Source organism: Apodemus sylvaticus, chromosome 2, assembly GCF_947179515.1.
Source record: "Apodemus sylvaticus chromosome 2, mApoSyl1.1, whole genome shotgun sequence".
NCBI classification, from domain to species: Eukaryota; Metazoa; Chordata; class Mammalia; order Rodentia; family Muridae; genus Apodemus; species Apodemus sylvaticus.
The window spans coordinates 187767507-187789058 of record NC_067473.1 but is presented as its reverse complement, the minus strand read 5'-3'; the positions used below and the strand labels follow the sequence as shown (position 1 = coordinate 187789058).

Below are 21552 nucleotides of genomic sequence, written 5' to 3'. Positions count from 1 at the left end.
ATTATAGATAGGCACTATCCTGCCAGGCTTTTACATGCGCTCTGGGGATCTCACTCAGGTCCTCATACTTATACTGCCCACTGAGCCATCCTTCTCCTCATCCCCAAAGTCTGAAAATATTTTTATGAAGCAAATTGTTAAAAGCAGTATGTTAAACTTGAGGATAAACTTTAATATGTATCTAAATATGGAAAATATAGAAGTATTTAGAAGCTGGGCAGTGCTGACACACACCTCTAATCCCAGTGCTCAGGAGGTAGAGACAGGTGAATCTCTGAGTTCAAGGCTAGCCCGGTCAACAGAGTGAGTTCTAGGGCAGCCAGGGCTATACAGAGAAACCCTGTCTCAAAGAAAAAAGGGAGGGGGGAAATATCTAGAAAAAAATTATGGTATTTTTCAGTATTCAATTAATCGTCTGCTATTAGAATGAGAAACAGTATCTGTCAAATAGTAACCTTACTTAATACTATATATCTCAATTCAGATCATTCTATGCTCAAGATCATTCTATGCTCAAGTGTAGAAATAAACTTTCCAAAGAAATACTTAAAGAAAGAAAAAAGATATTTAAATGTATTATACTCTCCTGCAACAAAGTTTTTCACCATGGTGGTGGACAGATGGCTCAGCAGTTAAGAACACGAACTGCTCTTCCAGAGATCCTGAATTCAATTCCCAGCAACCACAAGATGGCTCACAACCATCTGTAATGGGATCTGATGCTCTCTTCTGGTGTGTCTGAAGACAGCTACAGGGTACTCACATACATAAAATGAATAAATCTTTTTTAAAAAAAAATCTCATCATTAGCCCTTAAAGTGGAAGAAAATATGGTGTGCAACATTCATGATTCACTACTATTTGAAATCTGAATTGATTTTTTTGTGTACTATGTTAGGACAAGATGGAAGGAAATATGGCTGGTAATTTTGTGGTAATCAATGAAGCAATGAAGGATGCTAGACAGTGTTCCACAACTGTGCTATACCATGAGTGAATTAGTATTTGAATTAATTTTTGTTTTGGCAGATGCCAAACCATAGACACGCAATGCCTAAGCCATCTCCTACAAGAAGAATTCTGTACAAACTAAAGAAAAAGCCTAAAAAAGTATATGTTTGAGCTGAGAGTATAGATCAATAGAATATGCATTTAATGTCTGGGTCCACTCCTTCAGAGTGGGTTTGGAAAGACCACAAATTTAAACAGAACATCGTTTCTACTAAGTCAAGAAAATGCAGGACAGTGGTATGATGAAGTGCAATACACATAAACAGAAAAGGTTCTATAGAAAATTAAAATGTGTGAAGAGGAACAAACTACTGAGACTGTTAGTTGAGGAAACAGATTTAAGAAACATTTACTACGGTTTTCCACATACAAAATAAGAAAGATAAAGGGGCAGAGGTAATAAAAACAAGCTGTGTGCACAAAGGACTCACTAAATTTCATTTTCATAATCCCTAATATCTTTACCTCATATTTCATTTGTAATTAAAATATTTCATCTCATATTTCAAACCTGCTTCTTTACTCAGGTGCTACACATATTCAACCTATTTAGATTGCTTTGCATAATGAACAAGTGATCTTAGTTTTTAAACTGTTAGCTGTGGGAGCTGGAGAGATGGCTACATGGATAAGAGCCCTGGGTGCTCTTCCAGAGGACCTAGATCTGATTACCAACAACCAAAGCACGGCTCAAAAGTCTCTGTATATCCAGCCCTAGGGAAGTCAAAGATTTCTCCTGGTCTCTGTGGGCATGTCATTCACGTGGTATACAGATATATAGGTAGGCACAACACCCTAAAAAGAAAACCTAAAAAATAAAAATAAGCTTGTTAGCTAAGCTCAGGACAAATAGTCTGTTTACCTCCATCAAGACCTCTCTTCTCTGGTCTCTTCCTTTCCTTTCCATCATTTCAACTCCTGACCAAGTTCTAACTAAATATTTTGTACAAACTGAGTCCCTTTCCTTTCTCAATGATCTTCACTCACGTCTACACACTGCCTATCTTCTCACTGCCCACGTCAGCACCCACAACTTGTTATCTGTATCTGCACCCCTATCTTTTCACTGCACACACCCACATCTCTACATTCTCAACATCCACATCTGTATCCTTCGCTTCTTGCTACCCTCTTCTCTCCTTAGTAAAGTTTAGGCACCTGTTACAGTCAATTCCTGTGTCTCTCGTGGGAAAATATCCCTAATATTTCTAGTGTTCTTTTTTGTAACAAGAATATCTGTTAACATCATCATTTGTTTGCCTGTCTATCTCTCTTACTATATTCTGATTTTCAGGAAGAACGTGGTAAGGACTGTTCAGGAAAAGTGCCTGACACATACCGGATAATTTTGTTAAATTTTGAAGAATGAGTAAGCATTTGGTTAATAAAAGAAATGTGGTTTTGGAACAAATTTAATAATATAATGTTTGCAGCACAACAGAAAAAAGGTCTAATTAGACACAGTGAAATGAAAAAGGCAATTTTTCAGTGTAAAACTGTGCATATGTTGACTGCAGATCTAATACAGTGACTGCATGTCTAAGGGTAATGTATTTTTGGTGAATTGATTTTCAAATCAGCAAAATTCAAAATATTAAAGAACAAAAATAACATTTCAGAACAATAACATTCTCTCACATTAGCTCAGGAACATCACAAAGAAGTAAGAGACAGGATGGAGAGGAAGGGAAGAGCAATGACAACAATCAAAACAATATAAAAAGGAATGGCTGCCCTCAGAGAGGCCCGACAAGCAGGTAACTGAGACAGAAGCAGATAGTTAGGCCCAACCAATGAACTGGGCTGGGCCCCTGTGGTTGAATTAGGGAAAGGCTGGAAGAATTTGAGGAGGAGGCGACCCCATAGGAAAACCAGCAGTCTCAACAAACCTACACCCCTAGATCTCTCAGACACTGAGCCACCCACTAGGCAGCATACACTAGCTGGTCTGAGGCCCCAGACACACAGACAGCAGAAGACTGCCAGGTCTGACATCAGTGAGAAAAGACTGCACATAACCCTTAAGGGACTAGAGGCCCCAGGGAATGGGGAGGCCTGTCGGGGTATGGAGGTTTGTGGTGGTGGGATATCCTCTTGGAGACTGTTAAAGAGCAGATAGGAAGGGACATAATGATTGGACTGCAAAAAAAGATTAAAGATAGATAGATAGATAGATAGATAGATAGATAGATAGATAAATAAATAAATAAAAGAAAGAAAAGAAAAACAATTTTTCCAAGGGAAAAATTCTTATGTGAAAAACACAATATGAAAAAGAAACTTCTTAGGATATCAATTCAAAACCAGAGTGAAAATTTAATTTTTAGGTTTGAAATTTGTTGTTCATCTTGCAAAGGTATTGCAAAATCAGGTCTTTAGTACAAAAACAATATATCTTTCTTGTAAAATGTGTTAATTTCTTCTATATTCTGGTGGGCTAATTTTGGTTAATGACTGGATTTGTAAGATAGTAGGTATAATTAATATATATTCCTCATTAGGGCATTATATTATAGGGCATTAATATGAAATAACTAGTAATACAACCTGCTTATTATAAACTCCTTTGTCACAATAGAATCCATTTTTGATTCAATCTCATCAAAGTTGGGAATCATTTCTCAGCTTAGCTGATAACAGACTAAGACACATTAGAGTATGTGCCAGGAGATTTCGTAATGTCAAGAACAAGAAATTAAGGGGCTGAGGACAAGGATTCAGCAGTTAATACCAGTTGCTGTTGCTCTTGTAGAATCTGAATTCCATTCCCAGCAACCACCTGGCAGCTCACAACAGTCTGTATTCCAGGATACTCTATTCTAGCCTTCTCAGTCACTGTATACATATGGTGCACTTGTATGTATGCAAGCAAAACACCTATGCACATAAAATTATAATAAATATAAAAAACCCATAAAGTCAACTGCCACTACAAGAAGTTATAAGATTTCAGGAGCTAAATGAGTAAAGAATGAATCAAAGCCACAGGCAAGGCCAGAATTCTTCCCCAAGACAGAAAAATAAATATCCTTATCTGTTTATTAAAATAAAATATGTCAAATATTTATTATATAAAATGTTTATCAAAAATTCTAAAATAGGGAACTGCTTCTTAAAAATAATTATATATTGCTGCCAGAAATTTTTATAGTAGTCGATAACTTATATTAAAAACATGAATAAAACTAAATATGTTTCAAACAATATTTCACATTAACAAAATTAATATATATTGTCAATAAAGTAGGTATTTCTGGAAACTATGCTTGGTGTATGTGATTAATCAATTTCTATAGTAATCCAAACTAGAATCTTTTAGAAAATATTGATCTGATAAGAATTTATTAAGATTTATTTGGGGGATAAGTAGATGTCTGCTCTTCTACAGGACCAGGGTTTGATCCCCTCCATCCACATGGTAGCTCGCAATTGTCTGTAACCCCAGTAACAGGGGATCTGACTTCCTCTCCTAGCTTCAAAGCCTACATTAGGCATGCCTATAGTACATAGACATAAATGCAGGTGAGATACTCATACACATAAATAAGAAATTATCAAAAAATCAACAAATAAATTGGTTGATTTCATAATATGTAATAGAAATTATTCCTGGTTCTCTCTGTCTCTGTCTCTCTGTCCCTCTCTGTCTCTGTCTCTGTCTCTCTCTGTCTCTGTCTCTCTGTCTCTGTCTCTGTCTCTGTCTCTCTCTCTCTCTCTCTCTCTTTCTCTCTCTCTCTCCTCTGACTAGTTTTGTGTGTCAACTTGGCACAATCTGAAGTTACCACAGAAAAAGAAGCCTCCCTTGGAGAAATGCCTCCATGAGATCCAGCTGTAAGGCATTTTCTCAATTAGTGATCAAGGGTGGGAGGACCCACTGTGGGTAGTGCCATCCCTGGGCTGGTAGTCCTGTGTTATATAAGAAAGCAAGCTGAGCAAGTCAGGGGAAGCAAGCCAGTAAGTAACATCCCTCCATGGCCTCTTTATCAGCTCTTGCTTTCTGATCTTATTGAGTTCCGGTCCTTACTTCCTTTGGTGATGAACAGCAGTGTGGAAGTGTACGCTGAATAAATCCTTTCTTCCCCAACTTGCTTCGTGGTCATGATGTTTGTGCAGGAATAGAAAACCTGACTAAGTCTCCCCCTCCTCTCTCTCTCTCTCTCTCTCTCTCTCTCTCTCTCTCTCTCTCTCTCTCTCTCTCTCTCTCTCTCTCTCTCGTTTTCTTTTTGCTTGTCTGTTTTATTTCTTTCTGAGACAGGGTTTCTCTGTGTCACAGCCCTGGCTGTTCTGGAACTCTAGAACTCACAGAGACCCTCCTGCATCTGCAACCCTGTCTCTCATTCACTTTATCTTCAAATAAATAACTAGAAACACAGAGTTGATCAACCTGTTATCATGAAAACAACTTTTAGATCTATTAGATGATTATGAATTCTATGGTATTTATAGCTCTGATCCTGTGTATAATACTCATATCTAATGATATTTTCTAGTTTCTCAAAACTAAAGAATTTTTAGACCATGTAATGGTACTTTTACCCATGTATGCTAAGTATCTTAAAACTGAAGAAATTAAAGAGTATGTAAATTATTAGAAATACTTAGGATGTGTGAACAGTTTCATAAGGCAGATAGTATAATATGATTTTTCTAAAGCAACGCCAAAATGGAGCAAAAAATATAAACATATTCAACTTTTAGCCCATCATCTTACTTCTGAGCACAAGACCAAAAAAGATGAGAAGTTGTAAGTATGAAGCTATGCCAAGCAGGGTCCTACATAGACAAGATAATGGATAGGGGTGGAGAGAACAATTGCTAGGATAATAGCATATGAAATAAAAATAAAATACTAAGGGATGGAGAGATTGCTTAGCAATTAAAGATGCATACTACTCTTTCAGAGTACCTAAGTTCAGTTCCCAGCATCCATGTTGGGAGGCTCACAATCATCAGTAACTCCAGCTCCAGGGGATCCAATGCTCTCTTCTGGCCTCTAAGGGCACCTACACTCATGTGCACATATACACATAATTTTAAAATAATAAAAATAAATCTTGAAAGATAATAATTAATCTTAAAAGTAAAACTAAGTAGCAACATGAAAAAAGTGTTTTCCCTAAAAAATAATAAATGTGAACTAATGAAAATGTTTAGTTAAATTTAGTCATACAATAAACATATGCTCAAAAATAGCATGTTGCATATTAAAACTACATACTAAAAAAGTTTATGACATAATATTAATAGCTTCCACAATGTAATGATAATAATATAAATACATATTCATGGACATAAGGACCAAACAGCTATACAATGATGAAAACAGTTGTTGCTAATATTTCTTAACTTTAATCTTATTAATATGTTACCTTATATTTAAATACAACAGAACTACTTATTAATCATACTAGATATTTTGTAAGAAGGCAGAACTATTAAATCCCATTTAGTAAGCTAGAAAACTTTTTGTGAGTTTTACCCACATTAGGTACCCTGATAAATCATTACTTCAGTGGTTCACAGATTACTTAGGTGCTTTTTAAAAGAATCTAAAACAATAGGAAGTAGGTTATGAGAGTAAAAATACCCAGGAGAGTAATTACTTATATATATGTATATACAGATATATGTATATGTTTGTATATAGGTGTGTACATGTGCATATGTATGTAATTTATGCATGAATATATAAATATTAGCTATTTTTAAAAAACTTTTAATCATTAGCATTACTCGTTTCCTCAAAAATTCTTAGAACATTAAACATGTGCTACACAATAAGACCTCATTTAAAGGATTTTTGTATTAAATGTATTTATTTTGTTTTTATGTATATTTTGTCAGCATTTATGTACATGAACCATGTGTGTGCTTAATGTTCATGGAGGTCAGAAGAGGGTGTATGGTTCCTTGGATCTGCATCTACCTACTGTATGCGTGCTTGGACACAAACTCAGGTTCTCTGCAAGACCAAATGCTCTTAACCACTGAGCCATTTCTCCGGCCTCACTGACCACATATTTAACCCTGATCAGTATGCTGACAGCATAAATCAGCTAAGAAAACAGACATTCAAAGGCTTTGGGGTTTGAATTAAGAATAATTAAGAATTATTATACAAAAAGAATTAAGATAAATCTGAAGTTAAAAAAAATTAAAGTAAAATTTGTCAGAGGTGGCATTCTCAGAGACTAAGTGGAGGAGCAAGTACAGAAGGCTGGATAGAACCAATAGGAAGTGGGAGGGACTATAGCCAAGTACAGAACCTGCCCTGTCTCACAGCACTGCTGACAGACTTGAATACAGAACAAGCCAGGAGCTGCCACACATCCGGAAATCTTTCAAAAGAGGCCAAAAATACAGATGTTCATGTGGCATTCCTGATCTTGTCAATGCTAACAACTATTTTAACTCATTTTAATTTATGGTCCCTGCAGTTTAAAACTAATGGCTGTCCTTGTCCTATTTTGCTTTATGGACTTTGTTTTCCACCTCTGATCTGTGCAGGGACTTCATGAGGTATAATCTGCATTACTGGATGAGGCATAAACCACATTTTTATTTAGACATTTTCATGGGGGAAAACAGAAAAGTACAAAATGGCTAAAGTAAACTGTGGCACACTGATAATTAATCAAGTGTCACTATCAGAGTATCATATGAAAATGTGAATGTTCCCAAGGAGTAGAACTGTTAAGGATTTGGATATTCTGGATACTACAAAAAGAAATTACCCCTAAAAATTTGTTATAAATATGGCTTCTTTTGCTAAAATTACATTGAAAATGTTAAGAGAAAACAAAACTACCCAAGATGGAACAGCCATGAACAACTGAACTGTATAGTCCTATGTTGTATCTGCTGCTCCTTCTCTCTGCCTATCCCATTATCCAACCCTCCTTCTCCTTCCTAGGCTACTGGGAAACTCCTGAAGAATCCCAAGGCATGCCTGGATTCTGACTATGGAAAGAGAAAGCAGGAACTTAACTATAAGGGAGCTTTCACTTCAGTGGCGGAAGTCCCATGTCCCAGTCCAACTGTGGGCTAGAGAAGAGGAGAGCTGTCGACTTAACTGTCATTTGCATCACATGCACCCAAGGAAAAAGTGTTTACCTGGTGGAGCCACGGTTAACCTTTTTTCCTTGCTGAGCCGATGCCCTTGGATGAGTTCACTCATGGAAGGGGAACCCTTCAGAAGAAATGATTCTGTGGAGGTGGGATCAGGGGGAACTCTTAATAAATTCTGTAGGTAGGAAGCCCCTGAAGTCCTGGGACGACTCTGATCACAAAGGGAAGGTGAAAATTGTCTTGCAGGAGATCCAAGAAAAATACATACAGGAAACAAAAAAGTTTGACTTTAATTATCTTTCAGCACCTCACCAGTGACAACATTAGTCATATTGGCATTTAATTTATCTTTTAAATATGAAAATCAAGATTTTTTCTAATTCTTTAGTTTTCATATCAGGATACAACTCTTTTTGAAAACTACGCTGAATACTGGAATAGAAGTTTATTATAGACATTTTGAACCACAAATAGAAAATATATGTCTTTTTAAATGAAAGCTCCTCAAATTAACAACTTTAACTATAGTAACTAAAAACAGGGCAAGTAACTCAGCAACCAGAACTTGGTAAGAGATCACAAGGTCAAGTCACTAAAATTCTTAAAAGTGGTTTCTGAGCAATGTTAACATGACTAGTGAAAAAAGGCACAAAAACTTGCTTTTAAGAAAAGGACTATACATAGTCTATCCCATTGTATGAAATATAACCACAACCTTTCAATTAGTCATCACTTTTAGTCTTATGGACAAGCGTTTCCTAAGAGAACAAACTCATATCTTTGCCCAATGACATAAAAAAAATGACAAATAGCATAATTTCCAGAGATATGAATTTTAAAATTATAGCCCATGTTCGCTGATATTCATTTTTAATATCCACTTTATCCATTTTTAGGTTGGAGGCTAGGAAGAGACATATTTATGCACACAAACAGCAGCAAAAACATTAACAGAAAGTTGAAAATTATGTATGGTTAATCAGTATGTGTGGATGGGGTGGCAGAAAGACCAACATTAGCAAAGCTCTTAGCTTTTAATTTTTCCTTTTTCTTTTCTTTTCTCCATCCTATACAGTAAAAGCACATCATTTTTTACAGTCAACTAAAGCCTGTGCACTGTACCACACTATGACAATAGCTGCATGCATACCTTTTCCTCTGAGTGCCACTGCTGACCCGAATGGTAGGGATCTGTGGACCCTGACTATGCAGGAGGTAAGTGTCTATGGTAGGCACGGTGGCTGGAGCCTCCCCACTTACTTTAGGGCTGCCGATCTTGCTCTTTCCAAGTTTGCCTTTGCTGCGTCGGGACTGCTCATGGTCAAACTCTAAGTCCTCCAGCCTCTGTGTCAGGGCGAGCTTTTGCTGGATAGCCATTCGCAATAAAGTGTTTAGAGTCTTCTTTTCATCTTCTGCAGCTGCTAACTGTCTCTGCATCTCATCCAACTGTGTGACATATTCATCGCATCTAGAACCCAAGCAAAGGGGTGAGGAAAGGGGTAAAGCTAAACTGGAACTTAATTAGAAAGGTATTCCTTTTTTACCCTCAACCCAGATATTGATGCCCACTGTAGTCTCAAAACTTTGATTATGCAATACTGTTAGAATGATTATATAACAATATTATATATTATATTATTATATTTAACAAAATCATTTAATCTTCATCAGAGACATCTACATATAAAGGAAACATAGTGATCTATAGAGTTTGATACTAGTGGTTTTTAGAAATCCACTGGGTGTCTTAAAATATATTTCCCATAGATAAAGGGATTATAATAAATTGGACTGTAATGTACAACACTGATCTTCCTAGCAATAGAATGAAAATATTCTATAATAATAGACAACTGGAAACAGTAGACCATATTTAGTAATTGGTGATTCATTCTCACAACAGCATCCATAAGGGGACATTCTAAATAAGCGGCATAAACCTCAAGCACAGTTATTATGGAAGCTATTTTGGGGTGATAATCAAATTTCACATAATATCCACTACTACTTTAGGTATATTACAATCATTGTCTCTATTGTATAACATTGTATACTTTGCAAAAAGATTGTTATATGTTATACCTACAGTATATATGCTATATCAAAAGTGATAATATTAATAAAAACATTTTCCCTTTTATATGTATTTATAGGCTTTACTTTAAATGGCATCATATAATAATTTCAATGTTGCAGATTTCCCCAAGTTAAAAAAAAATCAAAATTTCAATGAGTTTTCAACCAAATAATAAAGCAGTGATTTGTCAAAAAAAATGAAGATTTTTTTTTGATTCAGTACAGCAGGCCATTGGGAATATCTTCATCCAGCTTCATATTTATACTGAAGCACAAAGACAAGCTCCGTGCTACTTCCCAACTGAAATTAAAACCTGAGTCCATTCACACATATTTGGAAAAGGTAGGATGAGAAGAATTCACACTGAATTTCTGCTGAGTTTAAGATATTGGTAAGTTATTCTGCATGTACTACCAGATCGCTGATGAGCTCAGAGAATTATCCAAAATATATTATACAAACTGAAATCAGCACACACTTGAGGTACTATACAGAGAAACAAAACAAAGTAACAACAACAACAACAAAAAAAACCCAAAACAGGATCTATGATTAAAATACATTAGGTCCATGAGGTACCCATTTCCATAAACCTTTAATGTCAAGACTATGGGGGCTATGTAGAACATGAGAAAAATCATAACTTACTGAGAAATAAAATGAAGTCTAGGACCTTGGATTAATTCTTTTTGGTAACATGAAAATATTTTTAAAATGTAAAGTAAGGCAATCACTATACCTGAAAAAAACTAATGTCTGTGGAAATGGACTGCAAGGGAATAATACTTAAAATATGATCTAAACTGAGCATTTGAATATCCCTTTAAATTTCTTTCTCAAAGAAGAAATATGTATTCTCTTAATCCTGAATATTATCATTCTAATTTCTTTCATAAAAATGGGTTATTTTCTCCTTTCCATTCTTTGTCCTGCATATATATATACATATACATATATGGCAGAATATATACATATTCTAATTCTAATAAATATATATATATATATGTATATATATAAACATGTATATATACTATAAATGCCAAAGAATCTTGTTGGAAACCCAGAAAGCAATACCTGCAGCCTTGCAGTCTAAGGTTTCTCTTTGCCGTCTCCAAGAGATTCAGTTGCATATGACCTTGAGCTCAAGAATATTTCTAATCTTAGATTTGTCGATGCGGTATCTCATCATTTTCTTCATGCAAAACTAAATATATTTATTCATGAGTATCAACAGTGCTCTTCCGATGTGAAATACTTAATTTTAGGGGAAAAAAGTTACCTTGTTGCAAACATTGCTCTCAGGGATGAGAAGGTTGCAGCATCTTCTTTCAAAGCTTTTAGCTCATTTCTCAGTTTTGTCATTGTTTCAGTAACCATTGCCTTTTCATTTTCATATTTGTTCTTCAGGTTAGCTAAAGCCACTTCAGCTGTCTGAAGCATAAAATCACAGTGCTTACCACTTCATTCCAGAAATAACTGGCCCACACACTTTATACCAAATCTATTCTTTGCTTTTCTAAATGGAAACAAACTGATTAGGTTGGATTTTTGCATAAACATACGTATACATGTATGTTGGACACAGGGACATTTTTCTTTAATGCCAAATCATCTCATGATTCAATAATTGTCTTTAAAGCCTGGTATAGGTCAGTAAGTATCATAATTCAATATGGTGACCATAGTTCAGTAAATAGTTCAAGCTGGTTGTTGACGGTGTATGATTTTCAGAGATTTAGAGAGCCAAATTGAAACTTTGAACATAAAGGATGTTATCAAGAAGTTATTTTTTAAAAACCCATCAATTCCAAGTGCAATATGTAAAAATCAAATATTTTATGTCACCTATGTTATTCTGGGGGCCCAAAACAGAATAAAAGATGTAAGGCACTATAACTTACAAGATGGGTATATAATGAACTATATACTCAACTCAAAGAAGTGACAAGAAATCAAGAATTTTCTAAATTTTTAAATAAAATTGCTCAAAACAATGAATTGTGATCAAATTATTTCTTTGTGTGTTTGTGTGTTTGTGGGTATAAGACAGAGAGAGAGGAGAGAGAGAGAGAGAGAGAGAGAGAGAGAGAGAGAGAGAGAGAGAGAGAGAGAGAGAAACTGTTTAATGGATTAACATAATTGTCTGAATTTGGGATTGGGGCATTTCTGAAGTTCCTTGAATGAATAGTGTTTCAAATCAAGAGCTATCCTAGCACAGTAGGAGATAAAAACAACATCAACTGAATCAGTGGGTACCATTGGCAAATGTTTAAAAACAGTCTGTTTATATAGCACAAGATAGGTTCATAGAACACCCTCTTTCTAACACTCTTGTCCCTCTCTATCTACTGTTCTTTTGTGTGAAATTATTTCTTCTTCCCATGGGAGAATAACTTCTTATCCCTTGGAGAACAAATCCAATTATAATTGCTCTGGAAAACTTTTGTTAATTCCTATAGGTGATATTAGTTGTTCAAATGCAATTTTCTGACAACTTGAATACAAAATATGTAACATCACACTAATTATCTGCTCATCCCAAGGGGATGTGAGTCCTCTTCTGAAAGGTAGAGACCATGTATATATTGCTGAATTTTCACACCTGACACAATTAAGTACATAGTTGATACTTTATTACAACTATCTTATTTCATCAGATGACACTATGCTTCTGGGGAAAAATCCTAAATTGTAAAATAAGACTCATAGAGAATATATCATGTTTGTTGTAAAACAAGATGATACCCCTTTTTTTCTAAACTGCATAATTCTCACATTAGCCTTAATAATTAACATTCTACAATGCCTATATCCAACTGATGTCATCTTTTGATACTTGAAATTCTTAATGGCTCATAAGCACTACATCAATGCAAGGCAGTAGTTCAACATTATTTAAGTGAGTACTAAATATATAGCAAGAAATATTTTCACAAAATTTACTGTACAAGTCATGTCTCTAATGTAGTCTATGCTGAAAATACATACTCCTTTAGGAATGCTCTGTTCTCTTCTGAATTCCCATGGCACTGTTTATAGCAATCCAAAATGTTTTATACATTCTGTCTTGTAAGTACAGAAAGACATGAATTAAATTCACCATAGATTACTAATAACAGTTTTGTGTCCTATTTTCTACCACCACATTAATGCTTGTTTATAATTTAGGACTTGTCTTTTCAATTAAGCCTCTTCATATTAAAAAACAAACTAGATTTCTATTTTAACCTTCAGAAAGAGGTCAGGAAAGTTATCTGAATGTCTTGGCTGAGAATACTCCAGAAAATTACGTCCTTATGAGTCAGACCTAGCATAAAAGTTACTCTTGGCCACTCTAGATTGTATAGTCTTTGAATTATGGCAGTTACATCAATAATCTTTTTTTCTGATTTCAAAGTAAAATCAGATTTCTCATAATTTCTTCATTCACCTTAACATTTTCTACTTCCCTAAACTGATAATACAAAAGAAAGTCCTATTTCCCCCTTAAGTTTATATAAAGCATGTTTATATTGTGAACAATATTTCTGCTTGTGGTACAGTTTCTATCAATAGATTCTACCAATTTCTATCAATAGATTCATGGAAACAGATGATGATGAGTAGAAAGTAAATGACATGTAGTTTCACTCAGATTTGAGGAAAAGAATAAGACACTCTGAAAAGGTAATGGATCTTCGTTCTCTAAAGAGCATGTACCCTCATACTCTATTTCTTGGCATTGCCTGTGTTTGCAAAACAAAGGAGTTCATATGTTGCTATTGCTTTTCATCAACACCAATATTTGTTCAGCACTCCTCTCAAGAATGGAAAACAAATCAGTCATCAAGGAGTTTGTCAAGTAGATTCATATTGAAATATCTTATTTATTCCAGAGGGAAATGACAGGTATTTAAGAAAAATTCCCTAATGCTTCAGTTTTGACCAAAGTACACTAATAACACAGCTAACTACACATAAAGTTTAGATATATGGTCAGTGACACATCTAGACTTTAGATTTTTGGGGTGTTTTCTCTTTCTCCCTCTCATCTATCTCTTTCCCTCCCTCGCTCCCTCTTTCCCTCCTCTCTCTCACTCATAGTTCCAAACTATTTCATTTGTTGGTAAAATTCTTCTTCTGTTTACATCACTCAGATCCCCATATCTGTATTGTCCTTTATCTTTGATGTCATTACTTCAACATTTGGTTACTAAGTCTTATTTAAGTCTGAAATGAAAGACAAAACACCAAGTTTCTATCTTGAGACAGCTGTAGAAGTTGAGCCTTGGAACTGAATATCCATCTCTGAAGTTGGGTCTAGTTATTGCCTGTCAGACCTCTATCATCATGTCTGTACTAACATCCCATCTGTAGACTCAGGGTTAGTCTCTATCCTCCCTGTCGCCCTGATTGATATAAACTGTTAGGCAATCCTCTCCCAAAACCCTCCATCGACTGTTTCTATATTCACTGGCCACCAGGCTTCTGCTTATCACTGCCTGGGTCTCTGGGCTTTATCTACGACTAGATCTCTTCTATTGTTTTACCTTCCTCACCACCTACACTGCCTAGTAGACACAACTGCTTTTCTATCTCAACTACCTCAAACTGTTTATTAGTATTTATTGATTTATTATTTAGAGAGAGAGAGAGAGAGAGAGAGAGAGAGAGAGAGAGAAATGAGTGTCATTTGTGACAGACACCCATTTGTGACAGAGGACAATTTGTGGGAGTTGGTTCTTTTCTTCTACCATATGGGTTCTGAGGATTGAACTCAGGCCATTAGGCTTGGCAGCAAGCACCTTTATCACTAAGCTATCTCCTTGGTCCCTTACACACTTTAAAATAAAACTACATTTTGAGTGGCATTGTAATGCACTTTATTTTGTTGCTCTATTGCCCAGGAATTTGAACGCTCGTCTTGGCACTAAAATTCAACAAAATTAAGGAAATAAATTAAGAAAGCTTTTCTAGTATGCTTTCATAAGCAAAAGCATATTACCTGCTTATTGGCTTTCAACACTGCCCTCAGTGTGGCAATCTGCTCCCGTTTGGTGCTCAACAAGGATTTCAGCTTGAGAATCTCTTCCATTAAGGCTTCCTTGTCCTTATCAATCATGGGGGCCAACTCTCGGGCTGCTGCTCTTTGACGAGACAGCTGTAAGGACCTGTCCACTGCTTTCTGCAGATGCTTGATTTGGTCCCGGATTATGGCATTGAGGTTGTAGATATTCATTGGCTCTTTGCGGATATCACTTGTATCCAAAACTGGAGATGACGGTGGGGCAGTAATAACAGGAGAAATTGTGGGAGTCTTAGTTGGACTTGGCTCTTTACTAGTCTCTGTGCTTTCCTTAGAAACTGGTTCAGAAGATGTCCTTGATTCTACAGGGGATGATACACCCCTTCTGGATAATCTTGGTGACAAAAGCCCTCTGGGATCATCAGGCCCCTTGAGGCTGCCACTTCGAGTAACTCTGCTTTGTCGATAGTAGTCCAACATGACTCTATTGGGAGTTTCATTATTACACAGACACACATGGTGGTAAAGCTGGGCTAATTCCTCACTAAATGTCACCAACTCATCCTGGGCTGTATTGAGGGTATTGTGATTTTCATTGGCTATGCCAGTCATCTTTTGCAACTCCTTCTCCATGTGGGCCATCTTCTCACCACTCTCCTTAGATGTCTTCTCAAGGTTTGTCACTTGCTCATCATACATTTGGATCTTACTCTCATATTTTGTCTTTTCTTCTGTATAATTTTCTACAGATTTATTATATTTTTCCTTTAAGGCCTTAATTTCTGCTTTCAAATCAATGACTTCTGTGACAGCCACTCTATATTTGCACTCAAGGATCTCTAAGCCATTGATGTCCACCTCATAGTCGTGGGCTTCCTCCGCTGAGTTCCGACCCTTCTCACAATCTACCTCAGCCTTGAGCTCTTTACTGTTTTGCAGGCCCCTCATAGCATTAACATGTTCTGTGAGCCGGTGCACTCGCTCATGCTGCTCTGTCAATGCTCCCTTGGTGTGTTCTAGCTGAGTTTGTGACTCCTGGAGGTTGGCCAGAAGAATAGCTTTTTCCCGCTCTACCTGTTATGGCAGAAGACAATGTCTGAATAACTTCAGGGCAAAGCCAATATGAACTCTAGAAAAGTATAACAGTTTACAAAATAAATAGTAAAAAGAATATACCATATTCGTATAATAATACACAATAGTTAAAAATACACACACACACATGCAGTTGGACAGACTTGTATACATTTAAAATGCCCACAACAGAGCCAACATTACCATTATTTCAAATTAAATTCAAATGGTTCCTTACTTGAGTTCTGTTAAGTCAATCTAAAAATACCTAATTCATAATATGGAATTTTATGGGAGCCAAGCCATTTGAACTTTTCATAAAGAAAAATGGAAAAAAATCTATTGTTGGCATTGTGATCTCAGCATATAGATAGACAGACAGATAGATAGATAGATAGATAGATAGATAGATAGATAGATAGATAGATAGATAGATAGATATGGGGGGGACTTCTGTGTTCTTTTTTTTCTTTGAAAACTAAATGAATACACACTATTGAAATAAACTGAAGTTTTTTTCCAAATAGCTTTTTCTTCTAGAAAAGACTTTTAAAAAAAAAAGTCTTACAAATTTTAATCAAAACAAAAAATACTGGATGCCTCTTAAGCTTATTATAGGAATAGAATGCCTTGATAAATGAGATAAGGTATTTAGAACAGTTTGGGTCTATTTTATAGTTTGTTAGAATTTAATATAACATTCTTTAAAATCTACCAGTTTCTTCATTTTATCAACTACAGAAAAAAAATCAACAGAACATGCACTGCCCTTTGTGTATCAAAAATCTCATAACATGCTACATATCACCAACATGAATTCATTCTTACAGATTTAAATGTAGCCCTTACCTGAATAAGCTGTTGCTTCAATTTCTGAATTTCTGAAATGTTCAACTCACTGAATAAGTCAGACACGGGATGTAGGGACTCTCCTTTCCTGGTAGTGGGAGTACGGTAGTCTCCAGTAAGTTTCCCAAGAGGCCCATGGATATGCCCATTCATCTTGTCATCATTGTTTGGCTCACCCCCATCCTCAGCAAACTTGAGCCCATCTACTGAGATGCTGATGTGGTTGTCACTGAGATTGATGTACTGGGACAGCTCCTTCCTCAGGTTGTTCTTTTGCTCTCTTTCATTCTTCAATGTCTCAAGGGCTTCTTCCAACTGATGTTCTGCAATCTCTTTCAGTCGAATAGCATCTTCTAGTTGGCTGTTCAGTAATACTGTTTCTTCTTCAAATCGCTTAATTTCATGCTTTAAGCCTTCATACTCAACCTAAGTTAGATAGGTTAAAGAAGATCCATAAAACTAAAATTTGGGCCTTATAAAATTTCTATTAAACACTTTAATAAACTTAATGATTTAAGAAAAGTATAACAGTCTACAAAATAAATAATAAAAAGTATATATCATGTTCTTATAATACACAATAGTTAGACAGTTATAAATACACACATACATATCTATATATGTCTACATTATGTACAATTAGCAATATTTTAGAAAATAAAAATATATAATTTAACACCTAGAAGAGAAGAAAAGATATTTACTGTATCAGGATATTTTAAAAGATCCAATGGAGGAGACAGAGTTGTTTTCCTAACAAATAATGACAAAATACATTTGGTAATATTTTATCAAAATTTCAATATTCACCTCTCATTAAAAAAAATTTTACCATCACTTTTACTTCATTAATGAAAAGGCAGTTTTAGTATGCATACAAACATTTGTTTAAAAGGTCACAATAAAAACAAAATTTCAAAAAAAATGTGTTTGAGATTAAGATAAAAAGCCCATTATAATTAATCCCAAATAATAAATATCAATATATATTACTAGTAATGTAATATTCTTTTGAATTATAATAAATAAGAGCCTTCTCAGGCAACCTTTGGTCATAAGAACCATTGATGACAGTGTCTCTGTGAGCTGTCATGCCTACCTGGAGACTTTTTCATGGTACTAACCATATGCCACCCTATAAAAACATGTTATCTGGCTGGGTAAAGTGACACATACCTTTAATCCCAGTTTTCAGGAGACAGAGACAGGTGGATCTCTGAATTTGAGGCCAGCCTGGTCTACAGAGTTCCAGGATACCTAGGTTTTCATAGAGAAACCCTGTTTTGAAAAAACAAACAAACAAACAAACAAAAACAAGCAAACAAACAAGCAAACAAACAAAGCACATTATCTGGGCCACACATAGTGGTATATACCTTAAATTCCAGCACCCTGGAGGCAGAGGCAAGCAGATATCTGTGAGCTGAGGCCAGCTTGGACTATATAGTAAGTTTCCAGGCCAGTAAGAGTTATATAGTGAGACCCTGTCACAAAACAAATAAATAAATCAAAAGTACTTTTTTATTCTCTTAAGTATCCCTCAATATGTCAATGCTCCCTCCGTAATGTTTAAAATCAAATTCTGCTCTTCAATAAGTAATTTGGATAGTAAGTACTACTCTGAAAAAATCTAGAATAAGTAACAAACATACTATTAGATACTAACATAAATTGTGCATTTCATTTTATATGTATTGTATTTTCATTGTTTAAATTGAAACTGGGATCATAGACCATTATCACTTTCATATACATTTTACGCCCCCTCCTCCCTTTTCATAATCTTAATGTAATTGTTTATTTAAAAAAAAATCCGAGGTATTTAGTTGGAATGTAGATTTGGTTGATATAAATAAGACCTAATTAAAAATGCCTTAGTTGAGATAGAAGGATTTTACTCTATATAACAGAATAGGGATAGATAGCCAAGGCAAGCTTGGAATCTCAGCTTTACGAGTTTGTCTGTGAACAAGGCTTCTCTCTTGCTACATAACCTCCTACTATAGTTCATGCAATACAGCAGGAGATTGTAGGCATGTCATTTTGATCATGGTCCCAGAAGATTGAAGAAAAGGATATCTTTTCCCTTTAAGGATGTCTCAAAGTTTCCCATATTGCTTTTCTTCATATACATATAACATTTTGCTATAAGGAAAGTGAAAATGTAATCTCTAGTAGGATAAGACTTGTACAGTTATGAAAGAAGGTAACAGCAGCAGCATTCAGTGTTATAGAAGGTCACTAGACCAATGGCTCATGGAACACACTATGGTAGATTCATGTATAAAAGCTGTTTCTAAGACTTAATTACATATGGAAATGAGGAGAGTATTAATTCCTAACAGAATGTTCACCACCATAAGCTTGTAATAAACTCTGTAAGGTATATGAATAAACAACATGAGTAAAAAATGTGTTCACCACACTGAGGCCGAGGATACACTATATAAAAACACAGCACAGATACTTCTAAAAAAAATAATTATAATTTCAACATTTCCATAGCAGAATTATTCAAAAAAGTCAAGTAGAAAGATGTGTTGTCTGTTGCTGTGAAAGGCACATTGACCAAGGATACTTACAGAAGAAAGGGTGTGTTGAGGGGTTACAATTTCAGAGGGTTAGGGTTTATGACCATTACAGTGACAAGCATGGTAGCAGGCAGGTAAGAATGGCACTGAAGCAGTAGCTGAGAGCTTACATCTTGATCCACAAGTGTGAGGCAAGGAGAGAGAGCTAACTGGGAATTATATGGGCTTTGGAACCTTAAAGCCTACCACAGTAGCATACCTCCTCCAAAAAGGTCATACCTCCTAATGCTTCCAATCTTACCAACTAGTGACCAAGCAGTCAAACATATGAACCCATCAAAGTCATTCTCTTTAAAACCATTATATTTCACTCCCTTGTTCCCATAGACTCATGCATTTAGTCCAACTTAAAAAGTCACCACAGTCTTTACAGTCTCAATACAGTTTAAAAGTCCAAAGTCTCTTCTGAGACTCAAGGAAATCTCTTAACTACAATTCTCAGTAAAAGCAAAAGCAAAAAACCAATTTGCACACCTTCACAATACAATGGCACAAACTATATAAGGAAGGGAGCATAGTAAGGATATCCTGGATCAAAGTCAGACCAAAACCTAGCAGAGAATACTCCAAACCCTGTAAGTCCATGTCTGATGCCAAAGGGCATAGATACTTCTATACTTCTAGTTTTTGATGACTGTAACACAGATATCTTTCAAGGTTGTCCCATTCGCTGTCTGCAGATTTCCTTGGCAGATATCACAAGGCTATAGCACTTTTAACATCTTTGGGTCTCCAACACAACCCAGGCTTCACTTTTGCAACTTGACATAATAGCCTTTTTACGTGAACACCTTCCTTTCACAAGCTACAGTGTTGGTTAGGTGGGGTCTTGCTCTAAGGGCATAACTTCCTTTATTCCATTTTTCATCAGATCTCTTTCCTTAATTGCTTCCAGAACAAGCCTCACTCCAATACTAAATTTCTAGGTGCTCTTTTTCTCCTCAAACTGTGTATTTTGCATTTCTTTTCCCTGCTTGCTGTTTTTCATTACAGTCTTGCATAAGAGTGATCACTAATAACAATATGATGAGTCAATATTAGGCTGTCTTGAAATCTATTCTGCCAACAAAAATATTCCCAAACTTTTCAATTTAGCTTCAGGTAGATTCTTAGGACAAGCCAAAAAGCAGCCACATTCTTCGCCAGAATTATCACAAGAATTGCTTTTAGTCCAGTTGTTAATAGTGTTCTCTGAAATTTCTTAAATTGGATCTCTATAGTCCACATTGATCTCAACACTACTGCCTTTGAAGCTGCTATTAAGGATGGTCCATTGAGTCCCATTTAAAATATTCAATGACTTTCTTAGTTTAAATTCCCAAAATCTTCCACATTTCTTTAATAAATAGTATTGCCATGCCTTTCACAGAAATAGCTCACTCCCTGGTACTGACTTCTGTCTTAGTTACTTTTCTGTTGCTGTGAACAAAATATCATGACCAAGGCAACTTATAGAAGAAAGGATTTATTTGAGCTTACAGTTTCAGAGGGTTAGAGTTGTGACCATCATGATGGGGAGTGTGGCAGTAGCCAGGCAGCCAGCCAGGCATGATGATGCAGTAGTAACTAAGAGCTTACATCTTTATCCACAAGCACTAAGCAGAGAGGGGAGGAAGGGAGAGGGGAGGGGGAAGGAGGAGAAGAGGGAGAGGAGGAGGGGGAGAGAGAACTAACTGGAAATTGTACGGGCTTAAAGCATGCCTCCAGTGGCACATCTTCAGCAAAGCCACCCCCCATAATTCTTCTCAAATAGTTCCTCCCACTGGGAATCAAACATCCAAATATATGAGCCTATGAAGGCCATTTTCATTCAAACCACCACACATGCCAATTATTTACTGTGATAATGTTTTACCCTAAATGTCGATTTGAATAAA

General features: G+C 35.8%; 1 protein-coding gene across 1 annotated transcript in view; it reads right to left on the bottom strand.

The window, feature by feature from the left end:
- Bicd1 (BICD cargo adaptor 1) overlaps positions 1-21552 on the bottom strand; it is a 148333-nt gene that overhangs the window by 28343 nt on the left and 98438 nt on the right. The window contains exons 4-8 of the mRNA XM_052175363.1: positions 17085-17510; positions 15141-16235; positions 11436-11587; positions 9230-9547; positions 8125-8318 (exon numbers count right to left, since the gene is read on the bottom strand). Of these exons, the coding sequence (XP_052031323.1) occupies positions 8125-8318; positions 9230-9547; positions 11436-11587; positions 15141-16235; positions 17085-17510 (2185 nt within the window). The remainder of the gene's footprint in view (positions 1-8124; positions 8319-9229; positions 9548-11435; positions 11588-15140; positions 16236-17084; positions 17511-21552) is intronic.